Here is a 26,490-nt window from a genome sequence, read left to right as displayed (position 1 = left end):
TATAGTACAAGGTGGGTCCTGCTTTGGATCCGCGCAAACGACCTTCAAAATCAGCTTAGTGTAAATTTGGTTGATCTGAATCTGTTTAATTAAATTCGTCAAGGAGTCCACAAATACTAAATTGTAACAGTTCATAAATTTTCTCTCAACATCAGGACTTCTTAACCATTGAAAATGACATTGGTTTGACCTTCATGGAAAGTGTCCGTTAGCTGTCGTCACCGGCGCTATGTTAGGAGATGGAATTAATAACGTCACTAATGGATGAACAAGTACCACGACACGTGTTGGCAGTACTCTTTTCATCTTCAGTATTGCAGATACTAACAGACCGATCATGTGATCATTTCTTGAATGGGTGCATTATGGAGCCAAGTTCCTAGACACAAAACATGGGCGCATGCACAACCGGACAATTTAAAGTCCATATCTTCATCTTAACGGAACTTTAATATTTGATGAAAGTAATTTAAATTGAGTAACGTATATTTCAGAACGTTGGGCTTACAAAATGTAGCCAAGTAATCAAAAGTAAAAGTGGATTTAGATTTGTTTTGGAAGGCGGGGATAAACCCCATGTAATATTTTAAATACCCGGGGAAGGGGCTTCCACTCATGAAAGGAAATTAAACAAGAGTTTTCTGTAACATTACACATAGGTTTACTTAAGAATGCGAATTCCACGAGTCAGTGTCATGGTTACTGTTTGTACAATAATCTGAAATTAATCCCTTTCAATGTGGGGTACAATTACAACACAAAAAACGGCCGATGACATTGAAGTGAACTTCATACCACCATTGAAGTGACAAAGTCTTTCATGCCTACATAAACTTGATAATTTCACATCAGCGTTTGATAATACAACACGCAACACGGTATCTTGTTTTAACATTTAATGAATACAGAAAAATCCGTGTGTTTTTACATTGCTGACAATGAATAAAGCAATACATACAACGGAAAAACACACAATCTGCAAAGGTAAATCAAGTATACACAAATAGGAGGGGGAAACCTTGAGGAATTCCTGTTCCTAGAAGCTCTTATCTGGGTAGGCATCAAATTACATTCAGATTACAAAGATTTAAATATTCAAATTTCACAATGACACAAAAGTTGACACATTCTTGATTTACCTTTTACAAGAGAAAAATCTTGTGTACACCAGGTCCGGCTAGGTCATTTTAAGCACCATCAAACTGACCATTTAGTTTGACCTTCCTGTGACCTTGTATACACTCTTAAATGACTATAAATGAAGACAATCTAATTATGCCTTAGGGGGAAAAAGTAGGGGAAAAAATGATACTGAGTTTGATAAAACACTCCAGGTAGTGATGTTATCCTTTCTACAGAACTGAAAATGCATTTTACATGAAATATAATTATTACTCACACTAGATTCCTGTTTATCAAACAAAATATCAATATAATACTTGAATAATCTAGAACACAGTTTGGAAATATCTACAATAACCCTTTATGAAGACAATACAAACATTTAAGTTCGTCTTCTGGGATTTAAGGGCTACCTAAGATACATACAGAAATAAGCATGGCCTCCCTCACAATAGTCAAGCTCTAGATGAATAATATCAAAGTTCAAGAGAAATCTAAAATCACAGAAAAAGATTGTGGAGTTTTGAAAAAAACTTCATTAAACAAAGAACTATACATAGTACGGGACTGAAAGTCAATTCTTTACTAAACTTTTGAAATTTTTGAATCTGAGTTTATCAGATGCTGGAGATCCTAAGTTATATGTACAGTGGCATAAAAGTACAATTTTCCCATATATTTAAAATTTTGAAGAAAATGCACATTTTGTACCTCTTTCCTTTCCATATACTCAGAAATGACTTCATGAATAAGACTCCTATAGTTACAAAGAAATATCACTGGGAGGAAAATTCTTCCACAAAGTTGCATGATGTTTTGGAAATAAAAAAATCACACCCCCTTGCAAACGATACCCCCCCCCCCTTTTTTTTTTATATCTGACATCAAATTACAAGCAATGATGGGAAACTGATCATAAATACATGTATCATCGAAGTTAATCATACCAAAAAAAAAATATCATAAATTGAATATGCACAGTAGGTGGTGGGGTCAAACTTGTATAGGACTAGTTTCCTCATATCAATTTTATACGAATCTGGTATTGTGAGAAATCTTACACACCCATTAATTGTGTTCTAGAGTACATTCTATTTACAACACTTGTCTTCACAAATATTCATGAATATAATCTGGATAGCAATTTAACACAGTCAATCACCAAAATAGAAATCTGTACTGCAACAAATTTCAAATTATTTTATAAGTATTGTTTGGAAGCAATGAGGCCAACTGATATTTATAAAATTGTTTAATTTACTCAATATTTTGGGACTGAAAAAAAGGTAAATTGAATCCAGTTTAATAAACGCTAAACTTTGAACTATTAAGAGAATGAGGAGGCTAATAGACAATAAATAACACAAACAAAGCACGAATTGAATAATTTCAAGTTCATATCAGTAAGAGAAGCCACTCATTCTTACGATATTTGAGGGTTTTCAAAAGCAAAATAAAAGCGGTCAGCTTATTTAGAAAAAAACAAAGAAACACCAAATTCTTACTTTAAATATGACAGGAAATTTTTATAGCTTTAATGCACAATAACAAGTAAAAAAAAAAAAAAAAAAAAAAAATTGGCATAAAAAAGAAATGCAATACAACAATACTTGTTTTTATGCATTAATATGAATACAATAAACAAAAACACAAAGTATTAACATCCAAAAATTTCCTGATATTCAAAAAATCCAAATGTTTCGGAAAATGGATAATTTGAAGTGGAAAACCACCAAAAAATCATGGCCGTATAAAAACCAAATAACAGCATTCAAATCATCCACCAACCATGCGTGGCTCTGTAAAACCCTCAACATGAAGAAAAAGTTCAAAGTTTAAATCATTGTCCATCTACATGGTGGCGCCACGTGCAGAGACAGCGCCACCTAGCGAGGGAGTGCTGGCCAGATCTCCTTCCATTTCCACTTGTGGTCTGTAATATAAAACAATCCAGTCAATTTATTACATACCTCATACTGAATTATAAAAAGTTCCATGTAAATGTGCATAAATGCCTTTGTTTTGTAAATTGGTATCATTTGCAGAGATCTATCAAAAAAGAAAAAGAAATTTTTATAGCTTCGGTACTGTCTTTTTGTTTTCTTTGTTTGATTTTCACACAAAATACTTCTATCATGTATGGAAAATGTGAATTAAAATATATTATATAAATAATAAATGAAAAGATGAGTTGTAAAATAAAACAATATTGCATATAATAGCATTTGTAGTATGGCTGCAGTCAATTCATAAATATATTTCAAAATTTTACATATTCATGTACTTAAATATTTGATAAAGTTGAAAGACTTTTACCAATATTTATAGGTAAATGACATGTATATGGTTTGGATCTAATTTGGCCTCCTAAAATTACATACAATTTTCCCTTTTAAAAGCATATAGCATTTACATTGTTACAACATATGTTTCTTTTAGGGAAAATTCTTTTTTCATATGTCATTCTACATTACTTAAAATGCTTTCAGTCGGTCAACAATAAAAAGTCAATTTCTGATGTTACAATACAAGAAATGACACAAAATTGGAGCTAAATATATCCATGGTTTTGTCATACAAGAATTGAAGTTCGAAAAATTTTACTTGAATTTTGCATTCTGAGGGACAAAAGTCCTCTTTCAATATTATATATACTAACAAATTGAACAAATGTCTTTTTGAGTCTTGCTAGATCAAACTCCAATCAAATAAAGCTCAACGCTGACTCTGACTATAGTGACACTACATGTATTTCCTGTGAAGGACACATTTTCTCCAGATTCCATTAAAATCATCTCTAAATTGATAAGTTTATAGTGGAGCCTATTCTCATTAATACTTTCATATACCATTAATTATTATTTAATTAACTATTCATTAACACCATCATATCTATTTATGGGTTTATGAGACTGATAACTGTCTGTGTAAAAACCAAAGGTCCAGGGAAATTAAACTTGAACTTAAAGGTGGTGTAGAAAGTACTGGTATGAAAAGACAGATAATTGTAATTAAGATGAATCATTCACCATTAGAGCAGAAGCTATATTTGATTAATGATAAAAGATACGAAACTCATCATTGTTTGCATATTGTATTTTCAACTCCATTTTTAGACTCTTTGTTATATTACTGTTAGTAGTCTGTGGGCTTGTATCTGAATTTGTTACTGCCATTAGCTTATGGGCAAGCAGCAATTTTTAAATTGCACATCCCAGCCTCAAAATCAATAGGGGGTTATTACTCCTTAAGGTGTATCAATGTACCAAGTTTGATGTCTATCAAGCAAAGGGAACTCAAATTATTGAGCAGACAATATCTTCCTATGTCAAGAGTAGTTTGACCCTTAACCTTTGACCTAAAAATCAATAGGGGTCATGCACTCCTTAAGATGTACTAGTATACCAAGTTTGAAGTCTACAAAGGAAAGGGTTCTCAAGATATTGAGCAAACAATGTCTTGCAGTGTCCAGTTTGACCCTTGACCCCAAAATCTATAGGAGCCATCTACTTCTTAAAGGGAACCAGTGTATCAAAGCAAAACATTCTCAAGATATTGAACAGACACTATCTTCCTATGTCCAGAGTAGATTGACCCCGTACCTTAAAATTAATAGGGGTCATTTACTCTTTAGGGGAAACCAGTATAACAAGTTTGATGTCTGTCAAGCAAACTGTTCAACAGATATACACTGACCGACCAATATACCAAAAGAGCAAACTGTTCTACAGATATACACTGACCGATCAATATACCAAAAGAGCAAACTGTTCTACAGATATACACTGACCGACCAATATACCAAAAGTTTGATGTGAACCAATACGCCACACTTTTACCAAGGGGGGCATAATAAGGTAAATATCAAAGTTTCCAAATCAAAAACATATTGTACATGCATGTATCATCAACTTTCCATTCATAAAAATTTTAGGTAAGAGACAAACTAATTCTAACAGGAAAATATCATCCTTGATTTCTCCCGAGTTTGTCTGAAGGCAACTTAAAAGCGTGTATATAGGGAGCATAAGATGGTTCATGAAGGCTTGTAGAAGGATGTAAGTACGAACTTACCCGTCACCTTTACCCAGGTCTTCCAAAAATTTAAGTGCCTCCAGAGCAGCCGAGTCCCTGGCTGCTTCCGCAGACATTCCACTACCGTGAAACACACGCTGAGGAGTGGACATGAGGGACACCCTGCTCAAGTACTCACTGGTAGAACCCTGCAATTTACAGAGCGAAATCCTTCACATTATCTCTTATAAGCAAGTTGTTATCAAACACATTAAATTATCATCTACCTGTAACCAATCAGATGGAGATTTTCTTTATAAAATTTTCAGGTCATAGGATACCCAAGACTTAAATAAAGTAGGATTTTGCTGTGTTTACGTGGGATTTTATATCATTTGATCAAACAACATTGTAAATTGCTCATTAATATATGAAATGCAGCAATAAAGACGATTTAAAAGGATTTCCATATCTATATGAAGTATTTCCATTGAATTTTCAAGTGAAGACCTGAGAATAATGCAAAAACAGAGTTGGTTTCATGGGAATATTTTGTCGTAAATACATGTTTGTGGTTTTGGCAATATCAAGACACTGACAATATTCTACAACAATTTTTTTTTAGGTATCCTATATCCTTGCAAAAGTTTTGCTTGTAAAATTTACCTGGTTTTAAAGCATGTCTACATTTCATGTGATTTTTACTGAATAAAATAAATACAATGTACCTGTCCAGATTGAAATTCATCAAATTTGATAACCACATTATTTCTGCTGGTGAGGTCTCGGAGATGAATTTCTGGTCTTGTGGCAGAATTTGTCAATTTACTGAAACTGACGTGACCATCCAAAGGTTGTGTTCCACCTAAAAAAAAAATCAGTAAAGTGTTCACACAAAAAATCTCCCAATTCTCGGTACTCTTAATACCATATAACTGGGTTGTTTTTAGCGACCTTCAAAATTAGCGATTTTTTTCTGGTGATGTAATATTGGCATGATATTTTTTTTAGCGATTCCGTGGCTTCATACGACCCAGCAACAGATCAACAGTCACACGTGGTGGAGTCTTCACGCATTCCATCTGCTACCTGGAGAGCGCTCCTGAAATTTGTGTTTCAGAAAAATTTTTGTGCACTTATTCACACTAAGATCCATAGGCTGTAGTTTATCAGTACAATACAAAAGTTCCGAGTTACACCAAAATTATTTCCCTTTGTCGAACTCTTTCGCATTTTATGACGTATGGTGGGTACACAATGTATACATTATATCGTAGACTGGCATTGTACATAACGATTACGTACGATTAATGTAATAAAAGCGTAACTTTTGTTTATATCAATCACTGGTATGTATATTCTGGCCATATTAAGCATAATCTGTTTAAATAAGATCACGCTTTTATCAAAGAAAGATGGCAATTAACAGTATTTGTTTGAGCCATTTTGTTTTCCAATACTCATAAACTCACTAAAGTTGCCTTTCCCCTGAGATAGGATGGTCTCAGAAACTCTGGATATCATCTTTTAAGAAATAATACAACGATAGTAATTTGCAAATGTACCCACTGTCATCATATTTTATGTCATAATTTACGGAAGAGTTCGTTCGACAAAGGAAAATAACTCTTGGGGAACTCGGAACTTCCGTATTAGGTGGAACAGTCACATACTGCATTCAATATTTTTTCAATAGATTCAAGAAATTCTTGAGTTATTTGACCACGAATCAACAGTCAAATGATGGCTGAATTTACTACAGCGTCAGCCGTTCTCAGTCCATTTATCATCTGTTGAACATTATCATCAAGTTCTTTGCCTAGCAATACTTTTCTCCCACTCTTTCTCGGATTAAACTCCTGTAAATCTATTTCGTCCTCGTCATCATTTTCAAAACGTTTTCTTTTCCTTGAAGTTAGATTTTTCTGGTATTGTCTCTTAAAATTTCTGACTGAGCTTTCATTTAGCTTTTTTTCAAATATTGGCAAAATTTGGCCACGGCTTTTGAATTACCAAATTCTGCAGCATATTTTCCGATTTCAAATCGTTGAGTAGGAGAGTAATTAGAATGATTTCCTCTCTTTGGGGTGGAATTTCCTTCATTTAGAAGTTCACGTGCCATAGTGAAATGTTCTGTCTCCGGAAGATCAGGTTTTCCCTTCTTAAGAAATCTTAGTATCAACATTGTGGACATCGCATCAACAAAACTGAACACAAATTTGCAGTAAAAACAATTTTTATTGTCAATTAATTTGGGAACAGCTCACCAAATCGTCTCTGAAGAAACTTACCCATTACCAGTAAGTCAAGAGGGATAACTCTTATCTAGTTCCAAGAAATTTTCCAAGAGCGTTTAAAGAAGGATAAATCCCTCTGCTTTTTAAGCAATACTTTCTGCTCATCGTAAATGTTTTATTAGCGTAAATAATTTTTAGAATTTTCAGAATCACCGCTAATAATGCAAAAATTAGATTGCCACTTAAAAACCCAGTTGTACGGTATAACTTTATACAATTCCATAACAATTAATCAGTTGTAATTGATATGTACTTATTTTCTTTGTTACCGGACTACATTTTCTCTATAGAACTCAAGAGTTCTGAAAGAAATTGGACAGAACTGCTCCAATGATCAATACACTCCACCCCATTTTTATGCAGACTTACTTTGGGGTTGTCTGTAAACTGTGCTGCTGTACTTGGAGTCAGGCAGCAGTAGCAGGCCGGGAACCAGCTGACGTCCTCCCGAGGATTTACCATTACCAGTATTTTCTGTAGCTGTGTCGAAAGATATTATGTAAGCATTGTACACCTACAGATAATTTTTTTTTTTACAAAACTACCAGTCCTGGTCATCAACAACAGTTTCGTAAAGTTTTCGCCATCATCAGGTTATCTCCAATTTGTGACATTAAAATTGTATCTCTAATTCATCTGCTTCTATTCAAGTATTTTATTGGCATCAAGACAATAGCAGACTGATATTTATACAGTTTTACAGAGAGAGTAAAATAGATCTGCATAGTTATGGTAAGTAATGTCTATAAAGCTAGACAGTCACAAACTCACCATTTTCTTCTGAAGTCTCTTGAAAGGTAACCTTCTTAATTCCCGTCTCCTAGGAGATTGAAACAAAACAAGAAAATTTACTTAAACAATAAAAAATTACAAAGCTCTGCTCAACAAATTTCATACCCACAAATACACCCCCCTCCAACAAAATGCTTTACTTGCTAAATCCTACACTGAACTAAAGCTTACAACTAACTGAGTAAGATACTCCTTCTAGCAATGTAGGTCATATGCAACATCTGAAGCTTTCATTTTAATCTTGCATGATCCCATGATGTATCACCAGCACAAGTCTATTTAATGCAGGCTTAAACATGTCATTAATCAAGATTGGATCTGCTTCATCTGAGAGCTTGACTGGTATCATACATGATGTATAACAAGATTCTTATGAAAGACAAATTCTAATCAGAAAATTAAAACTACCAATAGAGTTTAGAGTACTAGCATTTAAGAAACAATGTTCTAAGTTTTGGAAGTTTAATCAAAATGTAAGATTTTACATATATGTTGTAGATCAAATTTAAGGGCTGCAAAATGCAAAAAACAAATTGGGCAAGTTGGGACAGTATGCATGTCTGTTTGATACAGTACTTTTCCATTACTGGCCTGTATTAAAAAGCTGAAATCCTTAGATGAGTCCAGGCACAACTGGTTGTGAGCCATGTTTGAAGAAACATGAATGAATCAACTAAACTAAATTGATTTCCATAATTTTACAAATTGTAGCTCTATTAAAACTTTGGGGAAAATATTTAAGTTCTTCAAAGACTCATTATTTTAAATTATTTTTCAACACTCGCTTTCCAAACCTTTTAAACAAAGAAATATACACATGCAGTTAACTCTCAATAAACCGCCACCTTTTGTTCTTTTGATTTTATGGTGTTATAACAAATTTGGTGATGAATTGAATTTCCGCCTTCTTCGGGAGAATGAGTTACTTTTCTTGTATATGTAAGAGTTATCTTTCCTTTATGTACAAACTTAATAAAAAATTTCTCACAATTATTTTTCCATATTTTCTAGCATGATTAAAATACTTTATCAATAATAAGGCTTCATTTCAAAACAATACACATATACACAGTATGTTTCAAGTTATTTATAAACCATGTCCAGTGTCGGTATTTAGCGCAACGCTTGGTTGTTTCCTGGTAGGGACGAAGATCAATGATTATTTCACCCTTTGCAGCCAAAATATCACCCATTGTCCTCTTTTTATGAACTTTTCCCACAAAACAGTAGAATAATTGGAGATTTCCTGTTGTGTACATTGCGGATGGTTTCCGCGGTATGTAATAATTTGCTTGTTTTCTTAGAAATTCAACAGAAATTTCTTTTGTGGCGAAGCCATAGCTAAACTGAAATATTTTTTGATGAGGTAAAAACAACAAGACTACAGTTCCTAATAAGTAATTATCTTGTTTATTTAATACTGGGTACCTTCTGCCCAGGTGTACGCTAGAGATCGATAATGACCAATTTCCCGCATCACTGATCATGTGCACCCATGGCGGTTTATTGAGATAATTAACACTTTGATATAGACTTTTGTACTAAAAATACGGTGGCAAATGGCGATTGCGAATTTGGAATTTTAACGAGAATTTTAAGTAATAGGAAAAACATTCTTAGAAAAATGCGGCGTTGTAACGAAAATAGCGATGAATAATGTGACGAGAATTCGAGAATTAACTGTATATTCCCATCCATTTGTAACATGTTGTAGGTCCTTCAGATAATGGGCACAGTAAATACACCTTATCTTTGTTAGACATGATCTTACCTCCTGGTTGTTTGTAGACTTGATGGCTGGTTTCGCTGGCTGTGGTGATGGCTTGTTGTATCCTAGCAGCGTTAACATCGCTTCTGCTGCATGCCGTTTTGCGAGTTTTTTATTCGGACCTACGCCAGTGCAGGTCTGGTCATCTACCTGTACCTACAAGAAGAAAACAAGGCAACATCTTCATAAAACATCCCATAGATGAAAATTATAAGGGACAAAGAAAGGTTTTAAGGAATGGTTAAAAAGACAAAACAAAATAAAACAATGTGATAGATGACTGTTATTTACATGATTTCTTAGCATTAATTTAACTTACAACACAAATGGCCAGGAATGGTATTAATTTATTTGCCCTTTGATTCAAAATTTCCTAAAAATCTCACATAGTGTAATTTAAATTGTAACAAGAGATGTTTGTAAAACATATATGCCTCCCATGGTGCAAAATTTAAAAGGGTTATACACATGCATCATTTAATTGACAGAAGTATCACCAATACAAAATATTGAGCAGACAATATCTTCCCATGTCAGGAGTGGATTGACCATGTGACCTAAAATTCAACAGGGGTCATTTACTCATTATGCTGTACCAGTGTACCAATTTTGGTGTCGATCAAGCAAATAATTCTTAAAATATAGGAGACAATATATTATGATGTCCAGTTTAACCCTTGACCTTTGACCATGTGACCTCAGAATCAATAGGGGTCATATTCTCCTGAAGATGTACCAGTGTACCAAGTTTTATATCTGTCAAGCAAAGGGTTCTCAAGATATTGGGCGGACAGTATATATTCCTATGTCCAGTTTGACCCTTGACCTTTGGACCTGGAAAACAATAAGGGTCCGACCTCTTTTACTCATAACCAACCCACATATGAAATATCATTAGGATCAAGTGAATGGTTCTCAAGATATTGAGCGGACAACATGTGGTCTACCGACCGACCAACAGGTGCAAAGCAATATGCCCCTCTTCTTTGAAGGGAGGCATAAATATTAGAAAAGCATAATTTTGCAACATGTGCATATAGCTCATCACAAAACCATTGATGAATTTTACCTGAATGACAAACTCCCTCCTTCTGGGAAGACCCCTCTCAGTTATTTTACCTGAATGACAAACTCCCTCCTTCTGGGAAGACCCCTCTCAGTTATTTTACCTGAATGACAAACTCCCTCCTTCTGGGAAGACCCCTCTCAGTTATTTTACCTGAATGACAAACTCCCTCCTTCTGGGAAGATCCCTCTCAGTTATTTTACCTGAATGACAAACTCCCTCCTTCTGGGAAGACCCCTCTCAGTTAACAGGGTGTAAACTGGTTCCTTTTTCTGCTGGGCCTGCTGAATCTGAATCAGACGACTGATTGGGTTGATGCCCACTCCATAATTTGGATCTGCCTTCTGCATTTGCTGCTTAAAAACAGAGGTAAACATGTAACCAGAGTGTTTGTTATTCATTCTTAATTGTATACATTCATTTGTTGTAATAATAAAATTAAGTCTTCTCTAGCAAAATCAAAACCATACTGTAGATTTCTAATTCAAAGCAAAAAATATCTTCATAAAATCATGAGAACTTTCCCTTGCCAATTCTAAAATCTTGGGTTTATACACATAGCAAATTACACTATTTATGGGATTACAATATGTGAATGGTAGAATAAATCTGGTACAACAGAATTTCTAGTTAACACTTCTCTTGTAGAAATTCAGAATTGAATTCAATATTTCAATTATTTAATCATGCTCGTTATTTGTTTAACATCAATATTTTTTCTAATAACATACCAAAAGATTTCAATGGGAATCAATTAAATGTTTAGACAACAAAACAAGAAACATAACTCTTTCTTCTTTAATTTTGGAATGTCTTATAAAACTTTTCATAACAAAATGTGTTTGTGAAACACAAATGCCCCAGATAATGGCAAATTCCAAAGATGGTCAAGGTCACAAGGACAAATATCTTGGTAACAGTAGAAAGATCTTGTCACAAGAAATGCTCATGTGTAATATGAAAGCTCTAATATTTACCATTTAGAAGTTATGACCACTGCCAAATTTTTTATTAAATAGGTCAAATGCCTCGGTCAAAAGGTTTAGTAACCACGAAAAGATCTTGTCACAAAGAATACTCATGTGAAATATCATAGCTCTAGCACTTACTGTTCAAAAGTTATTAGCAAGGTTAAAGTCTTCAAAATGTAGATCAATCTCCAAGGTCAAGGTCACAGATGTTGGTACCCACGGAAAGGTTTTGTCACAAGGAATACTCATGTGAAATATCAAAGCTCTAGCACTTACTGTACAAAAGTTATTAGCAAGGTTAAAGTTTTCAAAACATAGGTCAAACTCTAAGGTCAAGGTCACAGGGTAAAAAATGTTGGTACCCATGGAAAGGTCTTGTCACAAGGAATATCCATTAGAAATATCAAAGCTCTAGCACTTACTGTTCAAAAGTTGTTAGCAAGGTTAAAGATTTCAAAACGTAGGTCAAACTCCAAGGTCACATTGTCAAAAATGTTGGTACCCACGGAAAGGTCTTGTCACAAGGAATACTCATGTGAAATATCAAAGCTCTAGCATTTACTGTTCAAAAGTTATTAGCAAGGTTAAAGTTTCAGACAGAATTATAGAATGACAGACAGGACAAAAACAATATGCCCTGATCTTCGATCTCGGGGGGGGGGGGGGGGGGGCATGAAAATAGCTTGCCCAAGTTATACTACTGTATTTTTTTTGCATTTAATTTAATCATGATAATCACAATATCACTCGATCTCGGGCCTAGTAAATCATGATAATCACAATATCACTCGATATCGGGCCAAGTTAATCATGATAATCACAATATCACTCGATATCGGGCCTAGTTCAAGCTGAATTTTTTGACGATTCCATCAACTGCCTTTGTAACCCACCAACCACGGAGAGCCTTTCATATCGACTTTCATGTCATCGACTTTCTGGCTGAAGACGGATGACATGAAGTATAAGTCTCTGAAATTTTATGTTCTTGTGATTCAAACAAAAATAGCCAGGTCATGAAATTTGGTACTTGAGTTATATAAGGAATCTACAGTAGTTCATAAAGGTCATCCAAGTCTCTCGTGAAAACACCTTATATATGACTATAGGAAGCATTGCATGTTGATAGTGCAATGAGTGCATGTTTCAGATTGGAGAATGCAAAGGGTTTTAGAATTTGTCATCAATTATTATACATCCTCTGGTTATAAACCAAGTGTGAGCTTCTAATTATCTTTATTTAAAAATTGTCACCTTGACAAAAAGTGGGATGATTAAGGATAGAAGATGGGTGTATAGACAGACAGACAGACAGACATTGTGATTCCTATATAACATCTAAACCATGCTTGCACGGGTATTACAATGAACTTAATTTATTTGTCATATGTCAAGGGGCACAGTAGAATACTTCAAAAACTTAACGTTCCTTTTTATTTTTGCACTGCATAGTCCATTTAGCTCTATAATGGGAGCTAAACTTGTGACCCATGGAAGAGAAATTTCACAAATTTGGTAGACGCCTCCAATCTGTTACAACTATGAAGGCAGTCTCTGTGTTAGATGTTTAGGTTTGGTGTGTGCTGTGCAGGACTTCAGAGGAACTGTATGAGCCATAGGTCCCCACTACAAGTCCCTGACTCAGACAGATGGACAGATACGCCCAAAACTATCATAATGAGGCCATCGTGACCTACTTTTTGGGTTAGCAATACCCCCCCCCCCCAACCATGAAATGCACTAATTGCCCAAAATTGAAGGTCCAATGCCTCAGTGTGAAAGATAAAAAAAATTTGATAATGGTAGAGTTAAATTTCAAAATCCAAAAGATCAGAAAGATTTAATTTTGAAGCAATGAAATAAAAAGAGATTACTTGAAAAATTGTCATTCAATTGACAGTATGAATTTCCGCTTGTCTGGACAATTGTCAAAGAATTCCCAATTCGAAAACAGCTGTGGAAAATCCATGAGAGATTTCTAGATATTTCATCATATTTGGAGTATTTGGCCCTACCCCTCAACCATGAAAATTCAGAATTCTTGTCTTCATTACTTAAAAGATTGCTAAAGGTAAAAACTGGCCATGCAGCATATGAGAAGTAGTAAAATTTTGAAATGTAACCGCATAAAAGAAGACTGACGATGCAAGACAAAATTAGAAAACAATAAGTAATTACACCAAAACCCCAAAAATGTTTTTACGTGTGAAATCAAATCACTTAGCATCAAGGAGAACGGAAAGTTATAAATTATTTGAACAAAATTTGCTTTAGAAATGTGTTTGGACTATTGGTAAGAAATTTATCATGCTTCTGTGTTTTGATGTGCCGTATTACAATAAACTTGTAGGTTTTTGCATCTGTATATCTCTTAGCTTTTCAGTGTTTCGCTTATTTTTTACACTGTGAAAGTTGTTGCCTATTTGTTGAGAATTTCAAAGATTTTCCTTGTCAGACATATTTTTATATCTTGTGGAAGAAAATGCAGATTAAATCCAATTTTCAATCACAGTTGAACTTTAGTATCTCAAACATCAATATCTCAAAAACCATAGATATGTAAAAGTGAGTTTGAAGTCTCAACTACATTTTCTTTGTGTATTTTAACCTCAATATCTCGAACCCTCATATCTTTTTTCTCTGCCCCAGAGTTTGAGATAATGGAGTTTGACTGCACATATTTTATAATGGAGAAAGTGTTTCCTACATACATGTATACTGTACAATACATTCATTATGTGTATATTAAAGATTAGATTCTTTCCAAGTATAACCCATAAAAAAGTTCTGAAAAAAATTTACCTGATGCACTGACTGATGACAGAACCACTTTGATCAGAAAAGCTCGTGAAAGCCAGCCATGTCTCTGTTTTGACTTACTTTGATGATGTTTTTGTTTTTTTTCTTGCTGATCTTCGCCCGAGGGCGGATGACAGAAGGTGGCAGGGGTGGGAGTTCCTTCAACTTCTCCAACATAAGATCAGCCGCCTTCTTTTTGGACACTTTCTTGCTGTTTCCTTCAGATTCTGTTTCCATGTCTCCAACCTTACACCTCGTCACAAATGTCTTCATGTGAGGGGGACCCGACTCTCGGATAACCTTCAGAAAAACAAAAATTTCCTTAATGTAAACAAAAATGCTAATTTTGAAAATTGCTGAGGATTATTATAATAGTTAATAAAAATCAAACAATGATCACAGAAAACATTCTTGAAGGCCTTTGAGTTGTCTTTTAAACTAAACTATACAAAGTGTTTATCATAAAATAATTAACATTCTCCTTTAGTTCCCACGCAGCCTTTCAACTGTTCACTGCACCAATAATTCACAGAACAATCTACCTTTACTCTAAAACTACAATTATTTAAAACATGCTACCAATGAAAACATCTGTATGAAGAGACCACATACTCCCTTTATAACAGATCACTACATGACACCATTTGTAAAAGGTCACTATATGAAACCATTTGTAAATGTCACTACACAACACATTTGGTATAAGGTCACTATATGGCACTATTTGTGACTAGTCCTGGGGTCTGAAAATCAGTAGTTTGATAAATAGCAAACTGGTGATGTGATCAAGCAGATAGTGTTGTAATGAAATACAATTACACTCTAATTGTATTAATTGCAATACATGCCCATGACTTTGAAGATCCATCCATTGGGGGGGGGTTATTGTTTTTGGTTTGTCTCCTTGTTTATCTAATTGTCTGTCCACAACAATGCATTTTATTTCCTAAAGAGGTTGGTTTTCAGATCCTTAACACATTTATTGGGGGTGTGGTCTTGGTGGTATTTTGGAAATTTACAACCACTCATTTTCAGACACACAGGTGTACTAGCACTGCTGACAGTCTCCGACAAATTAACTAAACTTCAGTAATTTGCCGTTAGATATCAATTAATATATTACAGTGTAACATTAACATGTACAGGTGTTTTAACGCTGATATTTCCACATGTGAGATCATAGTATCATGAAACACAATGAGTAATTGCAGCATGCCATCGCACTGCTCAGTCACTGTTCAAAGAGAGATAACTCCAGTAACAATGTATCTGTTTGTGGAACATGAGATTTTCTTGCAGAAACCTTTCCTTTTCATGGTTACCGTAAAAACTGACATGTGATATCAAGTTAAATGTCTGTATGTTCTTCTACAGAAAGATTAATGACAACATTTTGCATATTTTCATATATGATCTATTAAAAAAAAACTGCCTGCCTCTGAGTCATTTCATTTTCAAAGTCTGCCTCGCTTTTTTGAATAATTGTTATGTTTTGACCTAATTGTTAACTCTGATTATAACATGTGATGTAATAGATAATAGCAAATTGTTCCTACAATTTGTACAACTGTCATAAAAATGATGATATTTCAATCCAGTGCGAGTAACAAGTTCTAAAAAGAACTCCGCAATGATTGAAATTCTCTCTCACAAAGAGTGTCTGCAAGCTTTTTCTATGAAGTCCCATAGTGATCTTGACTTTTTACTCCAAAATCCATAGGGTTCTTCCTATCTTGATAACAAAACTACATGTGAAATATGAAATTAATCAAGCAAAAAATGTGGCATGTAGAGTGTTTACAAGCTTTTTCTATTAAGTTCCAGTGACCTTGACCTTTGGACCCCAAAATCTACATGTATAAGAGTTCTTCCTCTAATGATAACAATGCTGGATGTAAAGTGTCAAATTGATCGAGCAAACACTGCGGTCTGTAGAGTGTCTACAAATTTATTATTATGCATACACTCTCAAAAACACATGAACAGTTCTGTTACTATATCCCCTCTCGCGATGAATTGTGAGGATAAAGTTATAAAAATATTCTGTAAGATTGACCTCCTTCCACAATGCTGTCACAACTTACATCAAAGCTGACGCTCATGTTCCTCTTGAGGGCCACTTCATGCACCAGACTTATCTCTGACTTCACCACATCTTTATCATCTAGACAATAATAAATATTTCATATTTTAAATACTTGAATATTAAAACGCTACCTCTCCTTCCAAAGATAAAAGGATAGTGAAGGTTATTTTTGTTAAAAAATTTTCAAAGAATTAAAACGAGTCCAAATGACTCATACAAGTCACTTTCGATAAATGATAACAATTCTACATGTTTATTTCTCAGTTTAGAATGATTTCAATCTTCAAATTACATCCCCTGAATTTTTGCTCCCTAACAAGAAAGTTCAGTCTGCTTCCTAGTATAACATCTGATGAACACGCAAACATATCAAAGTTCATGAATATCATTCATTTATCTTATTTTAATATACTGCATTAGAATATTATTCTGAAAAACAACTTTGATTTGCGTTTACTTTATTTCACGATTTATTTCACGATTCACTTGTGGTAAACTGGTTCGCAGCAAGTATTTTCCATGATCGAGCCTTTTTGAAGCCTATGACAGACATTTAAGGACTGGTTCACGACGAGAAATATCCACGATGATGAAGTTCCCACAAATTTCGTAAAATTTTCTTGCTCGTTAATAAAAGTTGGTTTACACTATAGTAGAAAGAAGTAAGATGATTTGGGGTGAGAGCATCTATTCACCAAGATGAGATTTACTACCTCTTTTAAAATTCAGAGCATGTACAGTCTAATTCTTTTTAAAAAGTATATCTACGTGAAAACAGATATATCTCATACTCGGGTGTTCCATCCGATTAGAGCATAAGTTTAGTATATCTACGTGTAAACATATTATTTACTCTCGGTGTTCCATCCAATTAGAGCTTAAGTTTAGGCCAAAATTTTTAAAGTTTCTCAGGCCAAAAATTTCAAATTTTGATGAGGCAGGCAGGTATTTGTTTTTTTTTTATCATTATCTTTTACTTGCTGTAGCATGAGTTATCTTTCCTTTTTATGTTGACTGTAGAATGAGTTACCTTTCCTTTCTCATATATAGAATAAGCAATAGAATATGGAAGTTTTATTTTAATGAAAAATAGCTTCACAAATTAATTATTTATAACTAAATGTTTTGTATTATTCTTAAACACTTACACATAATTGAGTTAGCATTCAATAATCATTTGAACAAAAGATACTTACAATCTTGTTGAAACCTTCTAAAAGTTTTACATAAATATCTATAACAAACGAGTTACCTCATTTACATAAACATAAAAAATAAACAAATTTAAATTGAAAAAAAACACCCTTGTGATACCTTTTCAACAGATGCAGTGGTGCCTGAGAAACTATTAATTAATATTTTTGGCCTTAGTAAATCTATTTGTAAACAGATTTATTTCACACTCAGGTGTTCTATCAGATTAGAGCATTAGTATATCTAGTGTAAACAGATTTATTTCACACTCGGGTGTTTCATCAGATTAGGGCTTAAGTTTAGTATCTCTACGTATAAACAGATTTATTTCATACTTGGTGTTCCATCAACTTCCACCAGGTTTTCCACTTTCTTCTCTCCATTGCTAGGTACTGGTAGTTTGCGGAGAATGTGCAGTGCTTTTTTAGCCGCATCATGCCTGGCGTCTTGACGAGTGGGACCCTCTCCTATGAATTCCCTCTGACCTACTTTTAGGGACACATAGAAGACCCTCACTATCCTCGGGTAGTGGTATCTGTGGAGAATGGAAATGTTCAAAGCTGTTGTTGTCAAATTACCTGATATACAAAAACACAATGTATGGTTTGCTTTCATTCACCTGCACGTCTTATAACTTGCAATTAAGCAGCATTGGGCCATTCAAAAATATGAAATGTACTTCTACAACAGTCTGGGCAACTCATAATATACTGCCCCCCCCCCCCCCCCCCCCCCCCCCCCCGGTTAATTTTGAGTAATCTTTTTCAAAAGAAAAAAAAATCCTTGTTCTCCTAACGTGTTAGCATCACAAATTCAAGATCCTACCGCAAATTTGATATAACTGCATAAATCAAAGCAAATAATTCTTTGAAAAGTATTACTACAGTAATTTAGAACAAAAGTTTGATTACAGCAAATTAGAACAATAAACCTATCATTTCAAAGGTGATAAACATATTAAAATTTATGCCACTAAAATTACTGATGGTGATGTGCCTAAAAAAATATCAAGAAATGAAATATATCATATCATCTACAAAAATTCATGTATATAAAACCTCTGATTATATAGGCCCCTGTAGTTGTAGTTTGGGGGACACTGGTAATATGGCAGTTGTCTCTGGGCCTCCGTGGGTTTGTAAATTGTCTGTTCTCCTCGCTTCATGGCCAGGGCATTTAGTTCTACAGTGGGAGTGATGGGCTGATTCCCATAGTCTGTCATCCAGCCTGAAACATTACAAATTTAATCACATGATCCAGAAAGTCTTTCAAAGAGGAATCTCCATGATTTACAAACTTAATGTTTAAGAAAATAATGTATAATTACCACAGCATATCTCTAAAGAAATTTTTTAATCCTTAGGGGCAAGATCAAAAGATCGATGTTGGATAAAAAATCTGAATTCAAATAGTAAGGAGGAAGGGGTAAATACTCCTGCAAGTTTCTGTCATCCGACATTGATTACACTTTAGTGGAAAAAGAAAAAAGGACAAGTAACTGTTAAAAAACACACAATAATATCACATTTTAATGAACATTTAATAGTTTTAATGTACACTATCATTTGTGAATAAACAGTAGAAAAGGTATGCAGAGTGTTATTTATAATCGTATGCATTTACTTGTTAATCGATTAGGTTCAACATTCATCATCTTTAGTTTTAAAGGGGGGAAGGGGGGGGGGGGGTCTTGGTGAAAACTATGTGAATTTAGTTTTTTGTCTTGACATTGAACTTTTAATTGTAGGCACTACAAATGAAACACAATTGTTTACACAGATAATGTCACTTTTTATTTGTTCAATGCAGAGGGAAAAAACCCCATAAAACACTGACTATTGTGATTAGGCTTGTTGGGTTTCGATGGAGGATGGGTAAATGTTGTTTTCTCCAATGCTTCTGCTGCTGCTGCATGCTGTGCTTTCTTTATGCTGGGTCCTGATGCAGCATACTCCTCAGTGTCTCCTAGTTTCAGCTGGACATAGAATGTCTTCTTGTGGGCGGGACCTTGTTCATCCACCAAAGTGTACTGGTGAGAGATCTGAAGGAAACAAAGTGTACTGGTGAAAGATCTGAAGGAAACAAAGTGTACTGGTGAGAGATCTGAAGGAAACAAAGTGTACTGGTGAGAGATCTGAAGGAAACATTGTACACTATACGTAACACAAGACAACAGGCCTCCATGGGATTTAGTGATGTTCTAGTTAATTGATACATCTCAAGATTACTGGTACACTGTGTTTCTTTGATCCCTTTCTGATCTGTGACTTAATATAGTCTTTAATCGACCTCTACTCCGTGAAGACACCTTCAGAAAACCATACATTTCATGTATAAATAGCCACGTTCATGAATGAAATGGTTCAACATACTACACAAGAAACAAATATCTGAGGTAGATACAATTACATTTAACACTAGGTTACTGTGGCTTTCTATATATAAACATAGAAATACATTTAATATCACATAATTCAGCGAAATGAACCACTCATGAATAAAATTACTTGCTTTTATTTTCATAGTGCTAAACTCTTGATCAACAATCCACTCATGAAATTTACGTTCTCGAGATTTGATGTCTACATGTCATTTCACAATATTAAATACTGGCATAAAATAAGAAATTTACTGTAGAAAGTAGAGCATTAGAAACAAGCACTTCTTTATTTTTTATAAGACACACACTTTAAAGTGCTATTTACTAACATCGAGACAGACCCTTATATTGGATGTCAATTTCATGTTGCACAAGACAAGATTTTCTATACGACATCAGAGAAAAATGTCACGCCTGTTGAGCCAAATCCAGAATATTGGATTGTACATAGATTTTTGAAACTATATCGGGATTCTAGAAATTAAGTCTACCTCCACCAAATGGTTTTGTATGGATCTGTGAGAGCTGAATATTAACTATTTACAGAAAACATCAGGTGTAAATATATTATTGGGTTTCTAAATACTGCTTATCTTGCATTAATATACAATGTATCACATTACAACAAGAGAACTGTAATATATTTTCCTCAATACATGTACAGTATTTTAATTAGACTTTTACTGGGTATGAAAATCAATTTGTAAAACATAAAATTTTGACAAAGCATGTACAGAACAAACACTTATACTAAAGAGAGAGATATATACCTTATTATATCGGGCCAATTCATTGATAAGACACATTGGGGTTTTCTCTTTTGTGTTTGCCAAGTTGTTTTCGGAGTTTTGTTCCTCTGTAGGTGTGTCGAGAATTGCAGAATTTGCAGTTGTGTTGGTTGCTTGTTGTGTCGGTGTTATTGCTGGATTGTTTATGGTAGGTGCAGTTTGTTGTGCAATTCCTAAATCCACACAGAAAACATCACATGATTTTAAAGATGGAAGGATAATCAATAATTAAAAGGAAGCTCTGTAGACACGCATAAAACTACTTACCACTCTGAGGAAGCTGTCCTACTGGCAGTCCCATTGATCCATTCTGACTAGCCAATGGGACTGCAGTGGAGGTTATTGTAGCTGTATGATTGGCTGCTGGTATCTGGTGCATTGTGGGATAGCTGGCAGCAGGCATTATGGGACTGTTTTGTAATGCTGTAGTTACAACATTCTTCTGTACAATGCCTACTCCCATCATCCCTCCCTTTGATCCTATGTGACAGGTAAACAAATACATGTAATTAAAAAAACATCAATATCTGGAAAATACAAATATACTGAAAACCAACTTTCATTCATGTGCAGGATATTTCCGCTAAATCAACAAAAATTTATTTCTTGCAAATATTTTTCATCACAACCCACCACTCTGCTTAATACGGATATGGTGTAGAGATTGGATCTCTTGTAAATATTTATACTTTTTCTGAACATGTGTCCATCAGTTATTTGTCAATACAAATAATTGATGGTAAAAGTTGGTATTCAGAATAAAATTCCTAATTTTAATTTTTTTAAAAATAAATGTAGATCCTTTAAACAAACTAAACATACAATGCAATTTTTTTTATTTCTAATATCATATCATTTGTACTAATCTAACATGAAAAAAATACATTTTAACAAATGCATTCATAGACATAGTTCTATATCATTTTTTGCAGTACCTTTGCATAATAAAGTTTAAGTTCTAGATTTGAAAATGATGATAATCCACTTACGTTGGTTTTGTGGTTGCGAGTTTGTTGTTTGACTAGAATTGACCTGCACACTCATCCCTGCGTTTGTTGAAAAGGCGGTAATTCCTCTGGTTTGCTAAAAATGAGGCAACATTGATTAAATATTATATAACGTTTTTCTTATATTTATGAAATAAATTTCACTTTTGAAAATAAATGAGCGTATGAATTGTGATGTTTCATGCTGGCATATTTCACATTAACGCTTATGGAGAAGTATGTTGGCGTAAAGTGTTGCAGTTCATACCCTCATGTAATTTAAAAAATTGATATTTGCGTTTACCTTGCGAGTGGGTGCATTATCATGCAAAAGTTGGAGGTACCAGAATCCCGTTTTGGGGTGGGAAATTTTGCATTAACTAGTTCTTTAATTTTTTTTTTCAGACCGGTTTAAATTATAGAACTTTCCTGTAACCATTCTTGAGTTCACACTGCACAATTTCTGCGAGAAAATGCAGAGATGACATAATTTTTTAAACACTCTTCATAGCGCAGAGATGCCAAAATTATGAAATGGAAAATAGTAATGCAGGCGTCCGGGGACCCTAAGCTTCTGGAAATATTTTATGAAATTCAATAAATAAATATTAACTTGAACAACCAGAGGCATATTTCAAGTTCAAATTTAATAAATTCATATACTAAATGCAGAGGGTCAATTGATTGTTTTCTTCTGTTGATTTTCCCTCTAAATTTGGAACAGATAGGAGACAATTCACTATTTTTGAAAGTTCTTCATCTAAATATGTTAACACCATTGGATAAAACTTCATATCAGCATCATTACTTTCGTCTGTGGATACATTGTAAGTATTTCCTATTAAATCTATTAAGACCTTATGATGTCGAATATCTTACGACATATCACTTACAATAGAACTAGAGGTAGTTTTAGGTCATTGAGAACTGTCCTTTTCTGCCATACCAGAGTTTGGAAACATCTTGGGGAAACAGGTTCAATGCATGATCAGCCACACTAATTGGCATTTTACATTCATTAATGAAAGTTGTAAAGAGGTATTCCATGCTATTAATTGCAGATAAATCAGATTTTTAAATGAAAACAGTTTCATAGATGACCCTGAATTCACACAAGCTTGATTGTGTTTGATAGTGCCAATATGTTTTTTAATATCATTTTCCCTGCCATGGGAAATGTGAAGTCTGTCAAACAGATTGTACACTTGGCATAAAAAATCCCCATTTCAGATTTTGAAATGAAGATATTCACATGCATATACTGTATTCTTCTTTAATTTCTGGCTCCATTGGGTTTTCTTGGGGGGAGTACTATTGTTATTTCATTCAACAGTTGTCTTACGTTCAGTTGCTGTTTATTCAAAAGCATTATACATTATCGAGATTACGTATTTTGACTTTGAAAAACAAAAGTAGTAAAGACAACAACTTTTTTGTCACAAAAGCAATAGCCAAAGACAGACAGCACTGAAAATTTTGTAATGTCAAACAAAAACGGAAGATTTATAGTGAATTCATAAGGCGCATTTTTGGACCTAAAATCATGAGGTTTAGCAGCTCTGGTTATGTACTTGCTGCTCATAAGGCACGTATTGTGACAAAATGTTCCGAGTCTGAGAAGGTGATAGTCCTTCCACATTCTCCGTATTCACCAGATGCCCCCCCCCCCCCCTAAATTCTGTTTCCCAAACTCAAATATAATCTAAATGGATAGAGATACAATTTGAGAAATGCTCTTGAATCTGTTGTATGTCAGTATCTGAATAATGTCTCTTGAATCTGTTGTATGCCAGTATCTGAATAATGTCTCTTGAATCTGTTGTATGCCAGTATCTGAATAATGTCTCTTGAATCTGTTGTATGTCAGTATCTGAATAATGTCTCTTGAATCTGTTGTATGCCAGTATCTGAATAATGTCTCTTGAATCTGTTGTATGTCAGTATCTGAATAGTGTTCCCATTGAAGAGTGTGATTTATGTTTCCAACAAGTGGATTGAATGGCTCAAAAAGCGTTTTCAGGCAGATGGTGAGTACTTTACAGGGCAGAGCAAGTTAAAATGATCTAAAGTTTTTAAACATTTGTAGCATACAAGAGGCAATGCATGTGACATTATTTTAGGAAAAGAAGCAAGTAAGTGACATTATTTTTATAAAAGCTCTCGTCTTCATTTACTTAGAGGTTCTGATTTTGCATGCCCATATATATAATTGTTTAAACTGGAATAACATTCCTTCTTTCCAAAGCATATGGTACCCTAATCGTATAAATTTCTCTTTCCTTATCAATTTCAATGAAACCATATCCTTGTGAACAGTAAACGACTCTATATATTTGCATTAACCAGGTCCAGCACAATCTTTTGATTTAGCTATATAGTTTTATTAAGCTATTTGAAATACATGTAGATTGATTGATTAAGCTAAATAAGATAAATGCATTGGTAGAACTAAAAAGTTGCATTCATAATTTTTGAATGTGTTTATATTTGAACTAACCACAACACTATTCTAATTTAATAGAGTTCATAACAATACTACGTCGTCTTAAGATTTCTCATGAAAAGAGAATTTCTTTTGCAGGGATATTTTAGGGTCTGTAGGAGCCGAAATAAGGCACCAATTCCCAATGCTAAAAAGTAGATATTTCCCCCAATTTTTGCTTTGAAATTCCCAAACAATGAAAACAAATCAAGCAAGGTAGCCAAATCATTCATAAATCTCCTTCACAGGCCCACAGATTACAATTTTTGCTTCAAAATTCTTAAGTAAATCTAATTTTTTGGCCTCTGATGATTTGAATGAGGTAAGTTTTGACCAAATTGAAAGTCAGAAGGAGCCCAATTATACCTAAAAACACTCTGAATTGGGTTTCCCCATTTCTTCGTATGAAATATTTTTCCCAATTTCAAGCAAATGTTGCTATTTTTCCCAATTAGAAAGGCTCTGGCCTTTGAAATCAAGACCTTAAAAAAAACCTGTTTTGTGTTGTTAACTGTCCACTACCCTGTGTGTGTTGAAGCATAGAAAAGTATGATGACTTTACAATATGTAACCTAATTGCTAATCCATTATTCTGTTGATTCTCATTGACTTTTATTCTATTCTGAAGATTGGATAACTGTTGCTCAACAATTCAATAATCCTAAACATTTGACAATTGTGAATCAAAATTCTTCCTAAGGGATGTTTAAGAAATTTTTTTTGTTAACAATGTGTTGTATGGACTTCAAGGATGATATATGTTCACTCAAAGAAATTCGACTTTTATGCTTTTAGAAATTGATTTGATAAAAAATTTGAAAATAGCTAAATCAAGAGATTGTGCTCGACCTGTTAACTTCCAGTAACTGTGCATCTATTTCAACAGGTTGGGAACACTTCCCCTATAGCGAGATATTCTCACTAAAACGCGATTATCCCTCTCTAGCGAGAAATAAAAATTACCATAAACAGGTGTTTTGGCGTCTTTATTGAAAATAATGGTAAATCCCGTGCAACGCTGAATAAGTGCGACACACACTAAACATGAAGCGAATTGTTTCTATGAAATTGACAACATAGTGAAGAAATTTCATATCAAAGTTGCTGCGTAAGAGAGAAGCAGTCTGAAATCCAATACACATCGTGAGAGTTTTTGTTTTGATTAATATATTTGCAGAAGTATCACACATTTTAGCACCTTTTCTTCTTTTCACATGAAACACGAAGAGATGTTTTCCACGGGTGTTTTTCTCGGTTGTACGGGATATATTTACTCTCGCTAGAGAGGGATAATCGTGTTTTAGCGAGAATATCTCGCTATAGGGGCTAGGGGAAGTGTTCCCAACCTGTTCAATGTACAATACATGATGCAAAGTATGCCTCTTTCATATATTGTTCGTACAGTCAGCAGGCTTTTTAAAGGAGCTATTTTTGTTTTCAAATAATCACCAATGATGATGGATGCTGTAATGGATTTGAATGCATTGGAATGATGAAGCTCACAAACCAGTACGTCTATCAACCTCAAACCACAATTAGCCTGTTTGTTGTACCTTACCTTCTTCATGTTAATGGAAATTTTCAAAGCGTTCCTAACTGAAAATGGCCTAAAAATTAATTACGATGAAAGAGAAGAGATAAATATTTGGCAAACAGTAAAGAGAACTTCAGACTAACATTCCACCATGTTTTGTCTGCACCCAAAAGTACTTAATCAACGTTGTTAAAACGTTTGAATTGAATAA

The 26,490-nt window shown here is 34.1% G+C and overlaps 1 protein-coding gene across 4 annotated transcripts; it reads right to left on the bottom strand.

The window, feature by feature from the left end:
• Nucleotides 1-881: 881 nt before the first annotated feature.
• On the bottom strand, nt 882-26,464 carry LOC125648305 (double-stranded RNA-binding protein Staufen homolog). Of its 4 annotated transcripts, none has more exons than XM_056141455.1 (16): nt 26,304-26,464; nt 22,267-22,360; nt 21,545-21,757; nt 21,260-21,450; nt 19,946-20,243; nt 19,168-19,336; nt 18,445-18,644; nt 16,914-16,993; nt 14,911-15,129; nt 11,263-11,415; nt 9,997-10,149; nt 8,205-8,253; nt 7,803-7,913; nt 5,865-6,001; nt 5,197-5,345; nt 882-3,055 (listed from the first exon to the last, which is right to left on the bottom strand). In XM_056141455.1, the coding sequence occupies exons 1-16, from the start codon at nt 26,310-26,312 to the stop codon at nt 2,974-2,976; spliced, it is 2,307 nt and encodes a 768-aa protein (XP_055997430.1). In that variant the 5' UTR covers nt 26,313-26,464; the 3' UTR covers nt 882-2,973. The 4 variants fall into 4 exon arrangements, with proteins under 4 accessions (XP_055997430.1, XP_048731242.2, XP_048731243.2 ...); XM_048875285.2 differs by having other exon boundaries at nt 19,946-20,150; XM_048875286.2 differs by having other exon boundaries at nt 11,263-11,412; nt 19,946-20,150; nt 26,304-26,463.
• Nucleotides 26,465-26,490: the final 26 nt, after the last annotated feature.

Source organism: Ostrea edulis, chromosome 6, assembly GCF_947568905.1.
Source record: "Ostrea edulis chromosome 6, xbOstEdul1.1, whole genome shotgun sequence".
NCBI lineage: Eukaryota > Metazoa > Mollusca > Bivalvia > Ostreida > Ostreidae > Ostrea > Ostrea edulis.
Note: the sequence above shows the minus strand (reverse complement) of the source record. Positions and strands in the feature narration are given on the sequence as shown.

Bases quoted from the DNA above. Each gene is read 5' to 3' on its own strand.
- LOC125648305 (XM_056141455.1), bottom strand. The intron at 20,244-21,259 runs GTATATATCTCT...TGTTTCCTTCAG, and splicing joins AATTGGCCCGATATAATAAG to ATCTCTCACCAGTACACTTT. The intron at 7,914-8,204 runs GTGAGTTTGTGA...CTTTCGACACAG, and splicing joins AGAGACTTCAGAAGAAAATG to CTACAGAAAATACTGGTAAT.